General features: G+C 62.9%; 1 protein-coding gene across 3 annotated transcripts; it reads right to left on the reverse strand.

Moving 5' to 3' along the window:
• Positions 1 to 63: 63 nt before the first annotated feature.
• ZBTB7B (zinc finger and BTB domain containing 7B) lies at positions 64 to 15711 on the reverse strand. 3 transcript variants are annotated; one of them, XM_081025126.1, is made up of 4 exons: positions 15664 to 15711; positions 15408 to 15506; positions 2685 to 3832; positions 64 to 2368 (listed from the first exon to the last, which is right to left on the reverse strand). In XM_081025126.1, the coding sequence occupies exons 3-4, from the start codon at positions 3824 to 3826 to the stop codon at positions 1903 to 1905; spliced, it is 1608 nt and encodes a 535-aa protein (XP_080881252.1). In that variant the 5' UTR covers positions 3827 to 3832; positions 15408 to 15506; positions 15664 to 15711; the 3' UTR covers positions 64 to 1902. The 3 variants fall into 3 exon arrangements, with proteins under 3 accessions (XP_080881252.1, XP_080881251.1, XP_080881253.1); XM_081025125.1 differs by having other exon boundaries at positions 15681 to 15709; XM_081025127.1 differs by lacking the exons at positions 15408 to 15506; positions 15664 to 15711 and adding an exon at positions 9347 to 9510.
• Positions 15712 to 19424: the final 3713 nt, after the last annotated feature.

Here is a 19424-nt window from a genome sequence, read left to right on the forward strand (position 1 = left end):
GCGGTTTGTCAGCATTTCCATGCCCTCCCACCTACCCCAAAATAAAGGAACCAAAGGTAGACACAGTGTGAATCTTAAATTATTATTATTTCTTCCTGTCGTTTACACCCAAGGTGGGGGGGTCGGGGGTAGGGAGGGGAATGGGAGAGGGGGGATTGCCTCCCCCCCTAAGGCACTGAGTGGAGAAGCCGAGAGAGGGGAGGGGGGAGGCCACATTGTCCTCACTCCCTGGGGCTAGGCCCCGGGTTTCCCCAACCCTGGGCTCCCCCAACACCTGAAATGCTAAGATGAGGCCCAGGGCAACCCGACCTCCCCCTACCCCAATATATTACATCATCATTTTTTAAATAGATACAGGGACTGGTCCCGCTACCCCCTCCCTGTGACCCCCCCCCACTATTGGGGGTATCTGGGCAGCTGTGCAAATGGGCAAGGGGTTGGATGGAGGGAGGGAGAGCACCGGGCCCCTAAACCTGCCCCTTTTAAGGAGGGGGAGGGGCCGCCAGGCCAGGGAGGGGAAATAGTGCAAGGCAGAGCCCAGGCCGCCACGGGGGTCCAGCACCCAGCGAGGAAGGGGAGGGGGAGATACCCCACCCCCAGCAGAATTGGGTAGTTAAAAATTTGAAACTAGATTCCAATGAGACCAAGAGAAGAGGCTATGTACAGAAAGGGGCAGATATGATCTTAGAAGAGGGAGGGGATTATTCTCCCCGATCTGCATGGTGCCTGGCTGGCAAAGCTCTGGGAAAAGGGTCCCTTTCCCACAGCTCCGCAGCCCGCTTTCCCAGCGGCCCCCAAGAGTTGTGTGCCCTCCTTGGCAAGGGGGCCCAGCTGTTCAGCTGGGTGATTGAGGTGACAAAGGCCAAGTGGCCACCGGGGGCGCTCGCCCGCGCGGGGCGTGGCCACCAGATGGCGCCCGCTCGCCCGCTCTCCGCACGGCACCCCCAACCCCTCACCCCGTCCCACACCCTGTGCCGCGCCAGCCCGGGGGCGGCGTGAGTCAGGGGCGGCAGCGGTGGTGGCGGCTCCGGCTCGCACCTGGGCGGGGAGGAGGTGGGGAGGAGAAGAGGGTAGGACACCGCCCAGCCCGCCCTGCCCTCTGGCCCCGGGGAGGGAGCGGCGGGAACAAGACATTCCCTGCCCGGGGACGCGGGAGGGGAGGGGGAAGGCCGGGGAGGAGACGGGCGAGCGGCACCCCTAGCTGGGCGGGGCCCCTCCCGCTGCCCCCAGGGGCAGGCGAGCCAATCAGGCCACCCCGCCCCCTTCTCCAGGACCCCATGACTCAGCGCTGGGAGCAGGGCGGAGGGGGACTGGGTTGGCTCCTTCCTTACAGGCCCAGTCCCCTGGTCATTCAAGCTTCTTCTACCTTGCTTTCCCCCACCTACCCTTCCTTTGCCGGCCCCCCTTTGCATAATTCACTTCCAGGAAAAGGGAACAGAAACCAGGAAGGAGGGGTCTCGGAAGGGAGGGGCAGTCCTTCACCCCCTTACACAGCCAAAACCCCAAGGGGCATGGGGGCAGGGCAAGGCTTTGGTCCCAAGCCCCGCACCCCCTAGAAACCCGCATAGCCGAAGAGGGGCCCCACAAATCAGAAATACATTATTGCTTCTACTCCCCAGGAGCAGCTGGGAAGAGGGACCCCACCTTTACAATAGAGCTGTAAATATATACATAATATATGGATCACTCCTTGGGAGATCACCCCAATCTGGGGAGCCTTTGCCCCAAAACTTTCTCAGCTGGGCACTGGAATGAGGGCTCTGGGGAGAAAGGGCTGATTTCTGATGCCAGGGAGGCTCAGGGCCCCCACCCCAGCTCTGTCCGTCCTGGTCCTGTGCGCTCCCACCGCTTGGCATGGGCGGCCCGGCCTTGTGCTGCTCCGGCCTGGCCACTCGTCCCTCTTTAAGAGGACTCCACGGCACCTTCTGCCTGAGGTGTGCTGGGTGCCCCCTCTTCCTCGTCCTCATCGGGAGGCCCCGGGGTGGAGACCGGGGGCGCGGCGGGGGCTGACTGCTCCCAGAATCGAGCCAGAGAGAGGCGGAAGGTGTCCAAGTGCCCATTGGAGAGGTCGAGGCCGGCGGGGGACTGCGCGGTGGCGGAGGGCGGCGGGTAGTGCGGGGGCGCATCGTCCTTGCGGCGCCGCCGGGTGCGCACCTCCAGGCAGTTCTGGCCCTTGAGGTGGCGCTGCAGGTGGTCCTCCTTGGCGAACGCCTTGTGGCACAGGTGGCACTCGTAGGGCCGGTCCCCCGTGTGCAGGTGCATGTGGTTCTTGAGGTCATAGCTGTGCAGGAAGCGGGCTGGGCAGTGCGAGCACGAGTAGGGGCGCTCTCCCGTGTGCTTCCGCATGTGGATTTTCAGCTTGTCGTTCCTGGCGTGGCAAGGGGAGGGCGGAGGGACGATCAGGACGGGCCCTGGGCTCCTCCCGCCAGGTTCCCAGGCCTTATCCCACTGCTGACCCTCACCATGTGTGTCCCCACTATTGCCCCGGGATACCCTTGCTGACTGTCCCCAGCAGAGCCTTCTGGGACGCCAAATCTTTCCTGTCCAGATGACCGCCACACCCCACCCCAGTGACTTCCCTTCTCCTGGTCTCTCCTCTCTCTACTGGCACCTCCCCCCACACCCTCCAGGATCACCTACCCCCCCCCCATGGCCCCCACCAGTCCCTTCCCCACTGTGCTCACCGGGTGAAGCGGACGCCGCAGACCTCACAGGCGAAGGGCTTCTCGCCCGTATGGGTCCTCATGTGGCGCGGCAGCTTGCCCGCCCCGTGGATAATCTTATGGCAGACGGGGCACTCCTGGGGCATCTGGGAGCGGCGTTTGCGCACCAGCTTGTCTTGGCCGTCCAGGCCTGGTGCCAGGGCGTCCTGGTGCAGGGAACTTAGGTAGGCCATGAGGTCAGGGTCGATGGCGTCCTCATCTGAGCCCAGCTCCTCTGGGGACAGCGGGGGCCCACCGCCTTGCGCCAGCCCGTAGGCCGGGGGGTATACCAGCTCCTCGTCTTCCTCACCTTCATAGGGCTCGTAGCTCAGAGGTCCCTCAGGGGGGGAGGCAGTCCCTGTGGGAGGGCTGTAGCTGTCTCCCAGCCCACTGCTGCCCACTCTGCCTGCCATGTCCTCCTCCTCGTAAGCCAAGGGATGGGTGAGCGCTGTGGGCCCCTCGGGTACTAGGTGGTTCGGCCGGGCCCCCTTGGTCTGCAGGAAAGCTTTTCGAGGCTTTCGGCTCCGGCGGGCCACAGGCCGTGGTGGTGGTGGTGGTGGTTGTGGGAGGGACACCTGTGGAGGGCTGTCGTCACCATTTGGAACTCCCGAGGCTGTGGCTGTGGCGAAGGCCTCTAGGTACTGGCGGGCTCGTTCACAGTCATCCTCATCAGGGCTGGGGGCTTCTAGGCCACTGCCCTGCAGAATCTCCATGCAGGCGGCGATGACACACGGGATCTCCAGCAGCTGGGCAGCCTGCAGCACCGCCGGCATGTTGGCGCTGCTGGTGGTCAGCGTGGCTGTGTAGGCGAACTCGAGCAGGGCCCCCAGAGCCTCCGGCCCCACGAAGTCCAGCTCGCACACACCGGCCCCTGCGCCCCCAGCGGCCGTCCCGCCGCCCGCAGCGCCCATGACTGCTCCGCCACCGCCCTCGGTGAAGAGCTTCTTGAAGTAGTGGCTGCAGGCAGCCAGCACAGCGCGGTGGGTGCGGTATTCCAGGCCCTGCGTCCGGATGGTCAGGTCACAGAGGTGGCCTAGCTGGCGCTGCTCGTTGAGGCAGCTCAAGAGCTCACTGCTGTGGTCTGGGAATGGAATCCCAATCAGGTCGTCCTCTGGGCTCCCCATCTTCTCCTGCAAGGTCAAGTAAAGGGGAAGGTTAAGAGCGCTTGGCCCTGCAAGGGGGTCCAGGGAAGGAGAAGCAACATTGGCCAAGGCTCATTGACGGCTGCGACATGCCAGATAGTCCTGGAAGCATTTTACACCCGTTACTCTTCCACAACCCTCAGAAGGGACGCTTATCACCCATTTCACAGACAAGGAACCTGAGGCACGGACGGGAAGTGACTTTCCCAGTTCAGTGCAGCACGGGCTCAAGCCCAGGCAGCGGGCCGAGTTCCTCACCGCTGTGCACTGTGCAGCCGTGGGGAGGGCAGCAGCCCTGGACCTTCTCGAAGCCCTTGCCTGGGCCCCATGCCCCATCCCTTGGAAGAAGCTGTGGACGGGGACAGAGGATGCCTGAGTCCTGGTTCAGGCTTCACGAAGGATTGGCGGAAGGACTCTAGGTGGCTCTGGCAGTCGGCCTCAGTCATCTGAGAAGTGGGGTAGCTGATGGAAGGTCTGCACAGCCGAGAGAGAGGCCAGTGACGTTTCAGATTCACGCTGGACCAAGGTCTGCGGGAGGCGTGGTCAGGTGCTCTGACTAGAGTTATGGCCCTCAAGTACTCGGGTGCACCGTAAAACACTACGGCAACCAGGAGAGGCAGCTTCTCCCCTTCTAGGTCCCCCCTTCTAGAAGCCAAAAGGGAAACACAGGTCCCAGCATTCCCCCTCACCCCCTCCCCTCCCCCACAAGGCCAAGGAGCAGCCTCGCGCTTTGCCTCTGCCTTTGCTGGGGTGTCGCTGGCTGGCGCTTCCTGCCCCGCACCGATAAGCATCGTTCCCGCCCCCTCCCCCACTGCCAATAGGCCAAGTTCCAGTCCCACCCCTCTCCACCTCTGCTACCACCACCACCACCTTTCCCTCCCCATTCCTGGCCAGTTAGGAGAGCCCCCTCTCTCCAGAGTGCCACCTTCCAACCTCTACGCTTCCCCTCCAAGGCACAGCGGCAGAAGACGCAGAGCTGCCAGCAATCCCAAGGCTGAGTCTGGCCTGGAGGTGGGGAGATCCGCTTCAGGTCCTGGCTTTGCTACTCGCTTGCTGAATGACCTTGGGCAAGTCAGTTTCTCTGTGCTTCCATCTCCTTAGATGTACAAGGAGGGGGTGGGAGTGGAAGCCCCAAGGGCTCAAGCCCTTTGGCCCTGACATTTGGTGGATCTGGAGCAACTGAAGACAGAGTTGGGCTTGAAAAGAGCTGGGCTCTGGAGTCAGCCCAGCTTGAGTCTGAATCCTCATTCTGCGCTGACTAGCTCTGTGACCTTAAACAAGTGATTCAATCTCTGGACCTCCTTGCTCATCTATAACATGGGGATAACTCCACCTGACTCCCAGGGTGGTGGGGACTGAGTTAAATGAGACCAAGTGGGGCACAGTGCCTGACACACAGTAGGGGCTCAATGAATGTTCTGGCCTTGGGAGGGAGAAGCAAGGCCTCACCTGAGGGCAGGTTCCACTGTACAGGTGGCCTGTGCTGGGAAAACTACTTGGGGACAGGGCTGCCTCCCTCCCTCGCATCACCCCTAGGGAGTCAGGTTACTATTAGCTACATGACCTTGGACAAGTCACTTCCTTTCCCGAGGAGGCCTGTTTCCTCCATCTATAAGATTAAAGACTGACCTAGATGATCCTTAGGACAAGTCCCACTGACATTTTGACAGTGTCTTCTCTGCTATTCCCAACAGCTGCTCAGCCCTGGCCACTGATGGGGAAAGGTATTTTGGGGGGGTTGGTAGAGGGCCACAAGTTTCCTCTTTAAGACACAAGGACGCATTGTCTCTGTGCCTCCCTGCCTTCCACCTTCGTTGCAATGCCAGGGCTGCTGCTCAGAAGCCTGGACAGAGCAGCACCCTCACAAGCTTTGCTTGGAAGCCACACCTACGTACCCTTAGAGTAGCCCACCCATCCCCACCTTAAGTCCCCAAATCACTTCTCTCCCTGGGGGCCAAGCAGTGTGGGCGTTCTCCCAGTTCCTTTTGGTTCTCCCACCTGCACTTTACAAATAGTACAAGTGGCAAATGGCTCCAGGACTCAGGAACAAACAGAAACCCGGTGGGCAGCAGCAGCAGCAGCAGTGGCCACTTAAGCAGCAGTGGGCACCCTCCTGGGCCCAAGCCGATCCTGTCCCTCCAGAAGGGGATGGGTGGGGCTGTCCTCGCTGCCCATTGGCCATGAGCTGGGCACCCGCAGGCACGTGGCTCACCCTATCCCTCTCCCTCCTTTCCTCCCCACCCTACCCATTCCTGCTGCTAAGCCCGCCTTCTTTCTCCCACCCCAGGGCCAGTCAGTCTCTGTGGCAACTTGGTGTGGTGGGGACGCTGATTGGCTGACCCTGCTGTCAGGTCACAGGCTCAGGCTGGTTCACCACCCAACTCACACCGGGCTTGGGCAAGGGTGGGTGTTTAACCCCTTGGGCCCGACTCCAGTGCCCATGGCCATGAGGTAACAATGAAGGAGGGGAGAGGCAGAGGACACACGTGGGAAGGGTAGGTATTCATACGGTTCTCTAGCTTCTGGGAAACTCCCCCAGCCCTTACCCAGGGCTCTGGCACCCATGCCAACTTAGGTGCCACCTGGAACTATGCTGGTGCCAACCAGGCCAAGGGGGGACTCCTATCCCCATCTTCTGGGAGGGGTGGGTGGGGTGGAGGCCCCCCTTCTTTCAGCCAGGGTGGGGCCCTGGTGCCAGGATGCCCACCCCATCTTGGGCACCCTTCCCACCTCTGCATCCCAGAGGGCCCAGCCCCCTGACGCCCCATGAGGGCGGCTCATCCCCACCCAGCCTGGCATGCCCCCTCTTGCTAAGACCTCGTGGGCATGGGCGTGTGTGGTGGTTGGGGGGGCAGCTGTGCCAGGGAACCAGGCGAGGTCTGTTTGGTCTGTTTGCCTGGTAGGGGGAAGAACGGGGGCCCCGCCCCATCACTCCCCCCTTTCCCGCCACCCCCCCAGGCTCCCCTCACTGTCAGGCCTGCTAGACCGGCCAAGCCAGTGGGCAGCTCTCTTGAAACTGGGCCCTGAGTCAAGCCTGCCCCATCTTTGGGGGGGGAAGACTTTGGGGTAAGAAAGGTGGAAGGGGGGACAAAGGAGGGAACCCCTATCACCTACCCCTCAGAGCCCAAGGACACCTGCCAGGGTGTGTCCACCACCAAGAAACCAAAAGGTAGAGGGCACTGGCCTGGCTTGGAAAGGAAAAGGAGGCTGGAACTCTTTCCAGGGCTGACCTCAGGCAGTGTCCAGTGCAGGGCTGGGGGCACCAGGGCCAACACTGCTGGCTCGAGCCAGCTGAAGAGCAGGGATACGAGGCCCTGAACAGGGCGGCTGAGTAAAGCTGGCCCCCCTTCCCCACACCCTGGGGATTAGGGGAGTGAGGCTTAGTGTGGGGGGCAGCAGGCGGAACCAGGATTAGCAGCAGAGAAAATAGATATGGGCCTGAGACACAGGCACACAGAGCCCCCCCACCCCAGCTCTAAGGCCCCCACCTCCAGGCTCTGCCAGGGAGCCTGAGAGGGGCCTGGCCAGGCTTCTCCAGGTGCAGCAGCTTGGGGTGAGGGACGATGAGGACCAGGCTGTGACATCCTCCTGCCCGGAGTGATGGAGAGACCTGGGCTCCTCCTGGTGCCCCCCCCCCACCTCGGCTAGCCACCCCTCCCCCTTACTTCTTTCTCCTTTCTATCCCCCAACTCCCACCCCAACTCCAGCCTCAGGTTTTCTTCCTGTTTTTTTGGAGCTAAGTTTGCACGAAGCCAGGGCTTTGGCCTGTGGCTGGACCAGGGGGGTGGGGAAATAGGACAGCCAGTCCAAAGTCCTCAGGGACCCAGGAATCCTAGTTCCCCAGCTTCTCCCACCCCTTCCCAGGGCCTCTGGGGCCCAGGGGCTGAAGCCATCTGGACTGGCCAGTTGGGAAGGCAGGGTAAGGGGCCGAGGTGTCTCCCCTGGAGGGTTGGAAGGGCTTCGCAGGACAGGCCCTCCGCCCCGGGATGCCCAGGTCATTTACGGAGCCCTCCTTTCCCCACTCCAGCCCCTCCAAAGCTAGTGCATGACTTCCCCATCCCCCATTTGCTGCTTCCCCCCTCCTAACCTCACCACCCCCAGCACTCACACTTCCTGGGGGCCTAGGCGGGGAAGAGAGGGGAAGAGAGACCGCAAGCCACGAAGGGGGAAGGAGGCAGGGGAGCTGGCTGCTTCCCGGTGCTGTGGGGGTTAAGCCTCGCCTCCCTCAAAATCCCCAATTCCTGGTACGGGGACTCCTGCGTGAGAGAGACCTATGTTCCCCACATTTTCTTTCCATGACACCAGCCCGAGCCCACTGCCTCTCGGGCTGCATCAGGAACTCTGAGGGAGATAAAAGATGGCGGAAGAAGGAATGGGGGCACCGCTCTCGTCCCTAGCTTCCCCGCTTCACGTTGGGGGACCCCGACCCATCAGCCACTCTCCGCTCCGGGCCCCTTTTCTTGGCCTCCTATTCTGTTCCCTTAGTGCCTTCTCTGACCCTTGTCCCTGCTCCGCCATCACCCTGGGCTTTCCCTCCTTTGGCCTTTGCCAGGCTTCTGCCTCCTTGACCACATCTGTGCCCGCAGCCTCCCGGGAACCAACCCTACCTCTCCTTTCTTCTCCCTTCCAGTTCTCGCTCTCAAGCCTCTCCCACTTCCTCCATTTAGCCTGACTCCAGCATCCCGACTCTTCTCACTGGGCATGTTTGGTATAGAGACAGGCAGAGGAATTAAATCAAAGAGGCTGGTCTGCCCTCCCAGGCCTAGTCTTGCCATGGGATGACCGCATTTAGGGTACCCATGCCCCCCTTCCGGATGATGCCCAGAACCAAAATTTGGGGGCCAGTTGGGGAGGGTTGGTGGGGGGGTACGGTGAGAGCGGATGTGGGGTGGGGTGGGGGGGACAGCTTAGGCCTGTCAGAGTTTCCAGTCCTGGAACTGGTGGATTTTCCCCGGAGGGTGCCCACCCTCAGCCAGGCAACTGTGCACTTGGCTAGACCCTGGCCATCAGGGTTCCCAGCGGGGTCTGCCTGGGATTGCCAGCTCCCCTTAGGGCCTAAGGAGACGGTACAAGGTGCCAGGGTCTGCCCTGTGCCCACCCCCTCCCCCCCGCCTAGTGTCTCCAGCTGGGTAACCGAGCTGGCTGGTAACCCCACACCCGCCAAGCCGACAGCAGAAACCTGAGCCCCCCAGCCCCAGAGGACACCCCAGCCCGATCCCCGGAGCCCGGCTCCCTGCCAGCCTGTCCAACCTTCTGTCCTGGCCCAGCAATCCCGCGGCTCCTGTAGGCCCCTTCCTCTGCTCTGCTGTCCTCGTGGGGCCCCTAGACGCTGAAGCTTCCCCACACTCCAGCTCCTCAGAACCTTAGATCCCTAAACCCCCCAGTGAGGTCTGGACACCCTCTTCCTAGCCTGTTTTTCAGTCGTCTCTGACCCTTGGCTAATTCTAGGCCTCCAAACCTCCCCTGGGGCCTGATCTCTCAAGCCAGAGCGGGCCTACTCACCTGAACGCTGAGGGGCCTCGCCGGTAACTCCTCTTCGCCCCTGGGGGGAGCAGGTTGGGAGGGGTGGGGGAGGGCCTGGCTGGGGGGTAGGTAGGGTGGCTGTTCCCCGCTCCAGCTCCCTCCTTCAAAGGGGCCGCCCACGACCTGGCCCAGCCCCTCCCCCCTAGAGCCTTAACCCTCTGGGTGCTGTCCCCCCTCCCCCCAGCTTGGAGGGAGGGGTTACCAGAGGGCTGGCAGCGTGGGAGGGGGCCTAGACTCTCTGCCTGTGGTGCCTGAAGCCCCAGCTGTACCCACCCCCGCCTGTCCTTACTCAGTCCTAAAAGGGGAAAAAGGTGAGCGGGAGGAAAGGTAGGAGCGAGGACAGTCCAGGAGGACAGAGGTGAGAAGGAGCAATGGGAGAGGCTGCTGGAGGTGGGACCAGGAGAAGGAAGAAGGGAGGGGAAGGGACAGGAGGCGGCAGTGGCCAGAAGAGGGAGGAGGGGAACCCTGGACAGTCAGTGCCAGGGGTGACAGGTGCCCAGATCCCAGCCCCTCAGGGCATGTGGTGTGACAGGGGACCACAGGGAGGCCCTCCAGACCCCAGTAGGCCCCTCAGCCCCCCTGGGAGCTGGCCGAATTCTCCCCACCCTGTACTGGGCCGGGGCCCTCAGGGGCTGGGCAAGGCAGCACCCCGCCCTCCCCATGCCTCACCCCAAACCCACTCACATACCACAGTTCCTTGCTTGGGCACCAGACCCTGCCAACCAGGCCAGGGGGCAACACTCATGCCAGCCCCCAATGGCCAGGGGGGTCAGGGGGACAGAGCGGCCTGAGGGGGGTGGGCAGATGGGGGGAGCTGTGGGCACAGAAAGAGGAAGGAGCCGGGAGGGGGCATCTGCTGGGAAGCGCCTAGCCCCACCCCTTGCGCAAGCTGCTGCCACCCTGGCCGGTTGGGTGGGACCCGCCTGGGCCTGAGGGGCAACTCAGGAGAGCTCTGAGCCCAGAGATGGGTGGGCCATCATGTTCCACTTAAACAACTCCTGGGGTCTCTTCCTCCTGGAATGAGGGGCACCCTAGTGTCCTCCACACATTAGGCCATCCCAAGTCCTGCTGGGTTGGGGGGGACTACAGAAATGCCCCCCGAAATATCCCCTCCCCTTTCCCCCCAACAGCTGCTGGCTCAATGCCGCTGGCCTGCTGCCCCTCACCAGCTCCCGGCCCGGTTGGCACCTACCCACCAGGATGCTGGCAGTCGTGCCCTCCTCTCCCTTCTACCCCCCTGCTCCCAGTGCCCCATGCCAACTGTGGGCCTGGGGTGGGGGAGGGTCACCCCTGTGCCTTGGTGCCAGCCAGGCGGGCCCAGGCCCCTGGGTCCGACAGATAAGGCCCAAGACCCTGTTCTCAAGCCATCTCATCAAGAGGCAGTTCATGGGCCAGGGCCACACAAAGAGAGGCCGGGAGGCTGGGGACGGACAGCCCAATGAGCAGTTATTGAAGGCTCCACTCCCCAAGGTGGAGACCAGTGTGTCTCTCTGCCACCAGGCGCCAGCCTCCCAGCATTCCCCCTGCCCAAGCAAATGCTTGGGCACCAAAGTCCCTGCTATTCCTGAGAGCCCTAGTGCCCGCAGCCTGCAAGGGAGTGGGGTGGGGCTGCTGTCTGCCCTTTGATCCCCATAAAGGAGGGAACCAGCCTAGAGGGCAGGGGTTAGGGAGGGAGTCCATGGGGCCCCTCCATTTCACCACTGCCAGGGGCAGCAGGGCAGGGTGTGGGCATCTCTTGGGTGGGGCCCTAAGACAAGAATGGGTAGCATGTCTCAGCAGGGGGGATGGATGTCAATCATGGGTACATGGTATCACAGGGGAACAGGACGGTGAGAACCAGGTGGGGGGATTCAGAGGGCACCTGTGTTCCAGTTCATCCCAGTCCTGGCTTTTACTCCCGTCCAGAAACATTTCCAGACTTCACTAAATTGAGAGATCAAGGACTACAACTCCCAGTATGCACCACAATTGCTTTGCATGTACGTTGGGAGTTGTAGTTCCCTTGAGAAGCCTTGTGCTCTTTCTTCTTTTCCCCAGAGCCTTGCTGATGGGGTGGCGAAGGCAGAGCAGAGGACTTAGTCACGAACCTCCAAGGGGACTGTATTTAGAAGGGGTAAAAGGCTAGGAGGTCCATGGGGGGAGAGGACCCCTGCTCCCAGGCAAAGGGGGAGGAAAGGAGGAAGGAAGGAGGAGAGGATGTCTGTTGAAAGGGGCATATGGGTGGGGAGGAGTGGGGGGGGGCGGTGGAAACAGGAAGGAAACTGAAGCCAGAAACATGAGGTCGAAAGCAAGGGCCTGGTGGAGCCCCACTCCGAGGCCAGGCCGGGCAGGGACTGGGAAGGCATTTCCCCCTGCCATTCTGGTGGCCTGGGGAGGTACAAGAGGAATTAGTGAAGTCAAGCGATAGCAAACTGGTGTGTCTGTTGGGGGGGGTCACTGGCTCAGTTTGCTTGCCAGCAGCCCACTTTTGCTGGGGCACCCTAACCCCTGGATCTGGCATAGGTATTTACTGGCTGGGGAGCTCTGATGGTTGACTTGGTTCTGGGATGCTAGCAAGCAGAGGAAGGGGTTAGGGGAGGTCAGGACCAGGCCTAAGGGGAGTTCGGTGGAGGAAGGTATGTGTAGGGTTAGGCCCAGGTGTGAGGTCAAGGAATAGTGCCGGCAAATGAGGACACTGTCCTCCAGGGTCACAGCCATGGCAGCTGGGAGGCCTCAGTGAAGAGAGGGCTGAGATGCCAAGGCCACCAGCCTCCCACCCACCCCGGTGCCATGGGACAGAATGAAGAGGGCAGCCCTCTTTGGTCTCCCTGTGGAATTTGCGAAGGGGAGTTTCCCCTGTGCCAGTCAGCCTACAAACATTAAAGATGGCAACTCGGGGCCAGATGGCAGCTGGGTGCCTTTCCTTAGTGGGGGTGGAAGTCAGAAGTGGGCTTCGAGGCCACTTTCCCTGGGCTCCCCAAGGCTCTGGGGCAGATGCTTACAGGCCTCAGCCAAGATTTGCCAACACCTGAGTCTGGTTGGGTGGGGGGTCTTTCTCGCCCCTCCGACGCCCCTGATGGTGGACTACAGTAGCTCTAACCCCTTCCCCACAGTCCCCCAGGCCCGCCTTGGCGCCTGGCCGCCTGTGTGTTGGCAGGACTGGGGGTGGGGGGGCGGCGAGGCAACTTCAAACTGTCCGGGCAAAACGTCAAGTTTACTCACGAGTTTACTCAGCAGAAGGAGGGGGAAGAGGCCAGGGCAGGCACACCCCATGCCAGGGTCCTATCCGTCCCCACCTTCCTCCCCCACCCTCCTCTTCAGCCCTAGGCCAAAACAGGCATAGGCCCTAAGGCCTGGTGGCAGGGCAGTCTTAACTCTTAGCAGGTCAGGGAACCAAGCAGGCCAGAGGCAGGAAGCCCCGAAGCAGGCCCAGGGCGTCTATGAGAGGGCCTTGCCCTGTCTGTAGTCTATTCACTACCCATCTTGGGGCCTCGGCCTTGGGCCAGAACTGGGTCTCTCAGCCACCAAGGAGCAGGCAGTACCAGGCCAGGCCTCCTCCACCTGAGCAGTCCCCTAGGCGGTGACTTCTGACCCCAAATGCCCAGTCCTAGGCTGTGCCTCAGACAGCATGATGCCAAAAGGGCAGCCATAGGATCAGGGGCTGGCTCTCTCAGCCTTGGCTTGGAATGGGGGGCCAGCACCCTATCTGACCTACTTCCCTTTCCTCCCCACCTGCTTTCATTCTCTGCTTCTCTCCCCCAGCCTTCACTGTCCCCACCTCAGAGGCGCTCCGCCCCCCATGCCCGCTGGGCCCCCCTCCCCCACCCTTCCCTAGGGTGCCAAGTGCAAGCACACAAAGGGCCCGATGGTGCATTGTTAGCCCAGCCCCCGCTGCCCGCCGCGCCCTCCCGGGGAGGGCACTAGGCCAAGGAGGAGCTGGGGGCCCTGGGTGCCAGGGGGCACCACAGGGAAGGGGGAAGAGGTCAGCACCTGTTTCTGACACTGGGGTGCATATCCGTCAGAGCTGAGTGGTGATGGGAGTGCCCTATTAGAGCAGGCCTCTCTCCTTGACACCTGAGTCTAGTGGGCACTGCCTTCTTTCTTCCCCAGAGCCCCTTTTGGGTGGCATTAACCCCTTCCTGACCCCTGTGCTAAGGCTGGGGGGTGTGGTACCCAAGGGAAGGGACAGTGTCTGAGGGTGCCAGCAGGCTGCATTGTGCCCACAGCAACCATTTAACAGAGGCACGCTGGGGGAACTGGGGTCCCGGGGGGGCCAGGGACAGGAGGCACTGACAGAGATTTCTTCTTGTTTCATCAGCTGCTCCAGGGGGAGCCCCCTGCCCTTCTCCCCAGTCACCACTAAGGAGAAACACTAACTACCACCCAAACTCAGTCAAAAATATGTCCCTCGCCAGCCCAGCGCAGCACTCCTTATGCCTACTCTCCCCTCCCAACTTGATGCCCACTCCATGCCAGCTCTCCCAGCAGTGCCAGGCGGGTACAGGGGTGACCAAACCAGTTGGTGTGTGTGGGGGAGCAAGAGACAACCCCATAATCCTCTACGCCTTCCCCCCCACACACATACATCCTCGGGGAACTGGTGAATTCCCATCATGGTTTAACCCTCACTACCCAATCTGGCTCCCCCTGCCCCTGATAAGCTGTCTCCCTCCTCCAGGAATAAGTTGGGGGAAGGGGGAATAGCTGCGCTGACTCATTCCCATCCTCAGCTGCAGCTAGGGGTCTCCAAGGCATTCGGGTGAGGGTCAATTCAAGAACGCCCTCCACCTGGCCCGGAAGCCAGGACGGCCTGCTGGTCTCCCCCTCTCCCCAGCACCCACTTCCGGTGTCCCAAACTAGGTCAGCAGCGCTCGTTTCCTGTGGGTCAGCTAGCACCCGCGCCTCTGCCCCTCCCCTGCTCCGGACCCAGGCTCCCTGCCCCCCCACCCAGGGCGCCCCGAGGTCTCACCACGTCTCAGCCGCCCTTTGATACGTGGGGGTTGTACGGGGCGGGGGGCAGGGGACCCGCCCTCTCTCCAAACACCAGCAGGGCCGGGGCGCCTGGGCAGGCACGTGTCCGGGCACAACCCGCTGCCCACGCCGGCCCCCCCCACTCCCAGGCCCCCCCTCGCTCTGGCCGGGACACGTCGCTCGCTGACTTGGGGTGGGGTGGGGAGGAGAGAAAGCTGGAAATGGAAAGCAGCGCCCCCCACCCCTTTGAATGGCAGCCCTCTGCCAGCGGCGCTCACTGTAGGCTCTACAACACAGTAGCGACCCCCACTCTGGGTAGGGGCAGGTGCGCCCGCGCCGGTGGGGGCGCGGGTGGTAGGTAAAATACTTCCCAGTTACCCACCCTCGCTCTCTGGTTCTGGGGGCATGAGCTGGCTTTGAAAAGGTGGCGGCGGGACTGGAGCCCGAGGAAGGGAGTGGGATCGAGGGACGACGGAGAGAGGGGTCGTTCTATGTCGCTCGGAGGTTGTCGCTGAACCCCACTACGGAAAAGAGAGCGCGGTTCTGGAAGCGCAAGAAACCGAATAGTCCAGCCGGTAACTTTCCCCCCGGCCGCCGCTCCTCCTGCGCTCCCCCCACCCCCCTCGCAACTGGCCCGGGTCCAACCCACCGCGCCAGGGGGCGCGGGTGGGGGGAGCGCGTTGTCCTAGTTAGAGTCCGTCAGCGTTTCCATTCCCTCAACTCGGTCGGGTCGGGGGTCTCCCCCTAAAGTCACGAAGGAGACTGGAGGAGCGCTCAGCGCTGCCTCGCCCTCTCTCCATCCCGGAGCCGCCAGTCTGTCTGATCCCAGAAGTGCAGAGAAAGTTTCTGGGGACCCTCCGCCCCGGGTTGAGGGCAGCCGTAGTTCCTTCTCTACCTTTCCTCCCAGTTAAAATCAATTCCAAAGAGCCGGGGTAATTGGGAAGGCGCTGGGAAGGTGGGGGTGAGAATCTGGTCTGCATGCGTGTGCGTGTGTGGGGGGGGGTCCCACTTACAGGACAGACGAAGGACACTGCAGTAGTCTGGAGTCTGCGGGACCCCGAGCTGGGAGATAAAAGTGGGGTACACTCACCTTTCCGCCGCTGGGTCCGCGGGCTGGAGCAGCTGAGGCAGTGTGTAGGGAGAAGCGCGTCCCCCGCCAGGCCCGGGGGCTTGGGGCCCTGCTCCGGTCCTGGTCAGAAGGCCGCGGTCAGTCGCTCGCCGCTCTCTGCTGGGGGGCTCCTCCTCCGCAGCCCTCTGCCTCCTCCTGCCGCCCGCCCCCCCCTCGGCCGCCGAGAACCGTACATTCACCTGGCTCCCACCCGCCCCCCCCTCAGGGCCCGCCTCACCTGTCCTGCTGTCTCACCTGTCCTCCTGCTTGCTTTCCCCCCATCCCTCCCCTCCCTCCCCCCGCCCCCTGCCACCCCCCAAACTCCCCCCCCAAACCCTTAGCAACACCCTCTGTCACTTCCTGGTTTTTCACCCGCCCCCCCAGGCCCCCCTCCCTCCGCCCAATAAGGACATAAACTTCAACCCCTTGGTCCAGCCAGTCCCTGCAGGGCGCAGATGGGTCCCACCCTCCTTTTTCGCTCCCTTCCTCCAAGCTCTTACTTAGCTTTCCGAGCCTTTCCCACCCTCCTTTTTCCTCCCTCTTTCCTTCTCTCTTTCTCCCTTCACCTGCAGCGGTCCCTCTCCCCCCTCCCTCTCCTCCTCTCTCCTCTAGCCCCTATCTCTCTCAGTCCACCTTAACTCGAGCTCCGCCCCGGACCCCCATCCAGCCCTCTGCCGCGGCTCCGCCCCGCCCCCTGCACTCCACCGCCCTGTCCGCTCATTGGCCTGAACACCCGCCCATCCCAAGCGGGTCCCTCCTCGCGTTCGGCCAGGGAGGGGGCGGAGCCGAGGGGCTGGCCTGAAACCTGGAGGAGGGGAAGGGGGAGGGGGTAGTGTCCGCAGCGGCCGGGGAACCGAGCACCCCCATCAAGGGCTTCCATTCCTCCCAGAGGGGTTTCTGTAGGGTCAGCACTTCGGGAGGGAAGGGTATGAGAGATAAAAGACAGGCAAGGTGGGGTTGAGGCGGGGACTTAGGGAATTGTGGGCGCGGGGGTCCTGTGAGGGGCCATAATCAGGTCAGGGCCCCGGGAGGTAGGGGGAGGGGGAGTCACCAACCCTCGGCTCTAGCTCCTACCCCGCACCTCACCTCCCTCAGTGGGAGCGGGGGAGTTGAGGTTGCGGGCACCCTGCGTCCCTCCCCACGCGTGACTGCGCCCCGCGGGGACGGATCGGCACCCTGGGCTAGCAGCCTCTGCGCTCCAGCCGGTGCCCGATGCGGCCTTGGCGTTGTCAGAGGGGAGGGGCCGGGATCGCGAAGGGGGAGGGGGAGGCGCGCTCGCGCTATGCTCCCCGCCTCCATCCTGCCGGTTCCCTGGGTGGAGAAACTGAGTCTCCGCGGAGGGACCTCTTGACGTGGGTTCGCTCAGAGACTCAGGTGGCCTGGGTGTTTCAGGATGTGTGTATGTGTGGGTTTGGAGGGGACCAGGATACGTACTTCAGTGCCCCCCAACTGAGGAGGGTAGCCTGTGAGGGACGCTTCCAACTGGGCCTGCAGCGCTACGTACCCTAAAGAGCCCCTCCCACTAGTGTAAAACGGAATCAAATCCGGACACCTCGGGTCAGGTTCTGCAGCCCGCGGCAGGCCGGGCCGTACCGGGTCGGACTCGCTTTCTCCTCCCCAACCCCCTGCGCAGGGGGCCTCCCTCCCTTTCCAGCAGGTGGCTCCGCGGGACACCAGCTCAACCTGTTGGACCACAATGGGCGGCGCCAGGGGGGCCCTGGCCCTCACCCGGGCTGACCCGGGATCCCCGCGCAGGGGGAGGGGCGGAGTCCCGGTTCCTCCCTCCCGTCTTTCGGGCCGTGACTCAGCCTCGGGGCCGCTGCCCTGCGCCCTAGCCTGGGGCGGAAAGTGTGAGGCGCCCCTGAGGGCCCAGGCCAAACCAAACAGCCCCCCACCCCCAGACATTATCTCACTGGAGAATTAGGGGGGCTATAGGAGGGAGGGGGTAGCTTTAGGCATGGGGCGCTCCCGCTCGGGTAATCCGCTCCGGGTTTTCCTATCGTCCCTATCCCCCTTGGGTCCCAAGGCTGGTCACAGCTCCGGGTTTTCTTCTCGGCCTCGGCCTCGCCAGTCAGATGCTGGTTGGTGAGGGCTTGGAGCGGGTGGGGTCCAGGCCAGGGTTTTTCCTCCCTTCTCCTGCCGTCGGGGTCGTGATAGCCTGGGGAAGGGCCGTGCCAGGGGCGGGACGGCAGTGCCAGACGCACAAGTGAAATGGAGAGGGGGCTGCTTCGGGAAGGAGGAGGCATGGCCGAGGGAAAAGGGAGCGGGAAAGTGGCCCAGGGAGAGCAGAGGTAGGGCCTCCAGAGGCAATAGAAGGGCGGACGCCTTGGCACCAACCCTTAGGTACAGAGAAGCGAACGGCGCCCAGGGCCTCGGGCTCGCCGCGTCCCCTACATGTGGGGGTCGCGTCCGACGTCTTGCTGGAGCCAACCTGGATCTTTCAGAGGCAGAAATGCCATTCCTCACTTGATTCTTGACAGTCCTGGAACCTCCTGATAGTTCCTCATTGACCCTCCTCCCACGTTTCTCTTCTGGTCCACACAGCTCCCTTCTTTGCTAAGAAGTCGGAGGGGGGAACCCCGACTTAAATTCCCGCCTACCCCCCAACTCCGGGCCCATACCGCGCCAAACCACCGAGACAGCTGCGGCCAAGAAACGCTGACTGGGGGCCCCGTCCCCTCCCACGAAACCCCGGCAGGGCCCCTGGGGCCTGCCACCACCCCCGCCCCGCCCCCAGGCCCGGACTGGAATTGGGAACCGGAGGGCAGGTGTGGGGCCTGCAGGGGCCTCGTGGGGATAGGGGAGCGTCCCAGATCTGCACGTTCTAACGTACATCTTCAGGCGACCAGTTAGACCTTAATTTGGGGGGAAAGTGGCAGGAGGGGGGTGAATACACGGAGAGTGAGGTGCTGAACCAAAGAGAAGGATAAAAGCCCCGGCTGGGAGTTAACCCTCCTAGGGAGGACTGATACCTGGGGCTGACGGGGGACAGCGAGTCACAGTGACGGCTGGCTGGGCCACGTGCGCCAAAGGGCAGCCGCAGAGGAGTTAGATGCCTGCAGAGCCTGGAGAGAGGTCTTCTGGCGGGAAGGCCAGCCCGGCTCTGCCTGGGCGGGGTCCTGAGTGAGTGGGTCTGGGGGCCTGTTCTGGAATGTGGGGGGCCGAGCTGGAAGCGGAGCGTCAGCCCGCGCCAGGCGCCCACCTCTTCCCCGCTGCCCCCCTTCCCCAGGCTGCCTCCGCTTCCCTCGAAAAACCCGCCGCCCAGGAAACCGCTGGGGGCGTTCAGACCGCAGCCCCCCCGCCCGCCGTCCCCCGGCGCCCCCCACCGCGACCGCCCAACCCACCTGAAGGGGCCGTGGCTGCCAGGGTTGCCCCCCTCCCGCCGACTCCCCCCACACCTGCGGGCGGCACTATTTATAACTTCGGCGCCTATTCCGGGGCCCCCTGGCGCAAGCGGGCTGCGGCGCAGCGCTAATCGTCTCGGGGATCTCTGCGCCCCCCGGGGCGGGGGGGAGATAAATTTAGCTTCAGGAAGCTCGGGGGAACATTTTCCAAAACTCCACGTCCCAGGGCAGGCGAATCAGAACCCCTCTGCAGTCAGCCTCCCTCCCGCCAGCCACCAGGCGGCGCAGGCCCCCAGGCTCCTGGAACCCAGCGAGGAGTTTGGGGCGCAGCCTTGAAGCCGGCATAGGTACAGAGCTGAAGGCGAAATATGGAAGGGTATGGAGAGCTAAAGGTCAGAGGGGCCAGAGAATGGCTGGAAGCATGGGTACGCCCCCGAAACTGGAATAAAGTTTCAGCTGGGAGTAACTGAGACAGTGGCTGGGAACCTCTAATTGAAGGGAAAATAACTCATATGCAAACAAGATGCAAATAAGAGCCTGTGTCCTTGGAGGTGTGCGCTCTGGCGCTAGTGAAACAAGTGCCACTCACCCCTTTCCAACCGCCTCTCAGTGTTGGTGGGAAAACGTGAGACCATCCCCAAATCATTGCTCTTAT

Source organism: Rhinolophus hipposideros, assembly GCF_964194185.1.
Source record: "Rhinolophus hipposideros genome assembly, chromosome: 19".
Classification (NCBI taxonomy): domain Eukaryota; kingdom Metazoa; phylum Chordata; class Mammalia; order Chiroptera; family Rhinolophidae; genus Rhinolophus; species Rhinolophus hipposideros.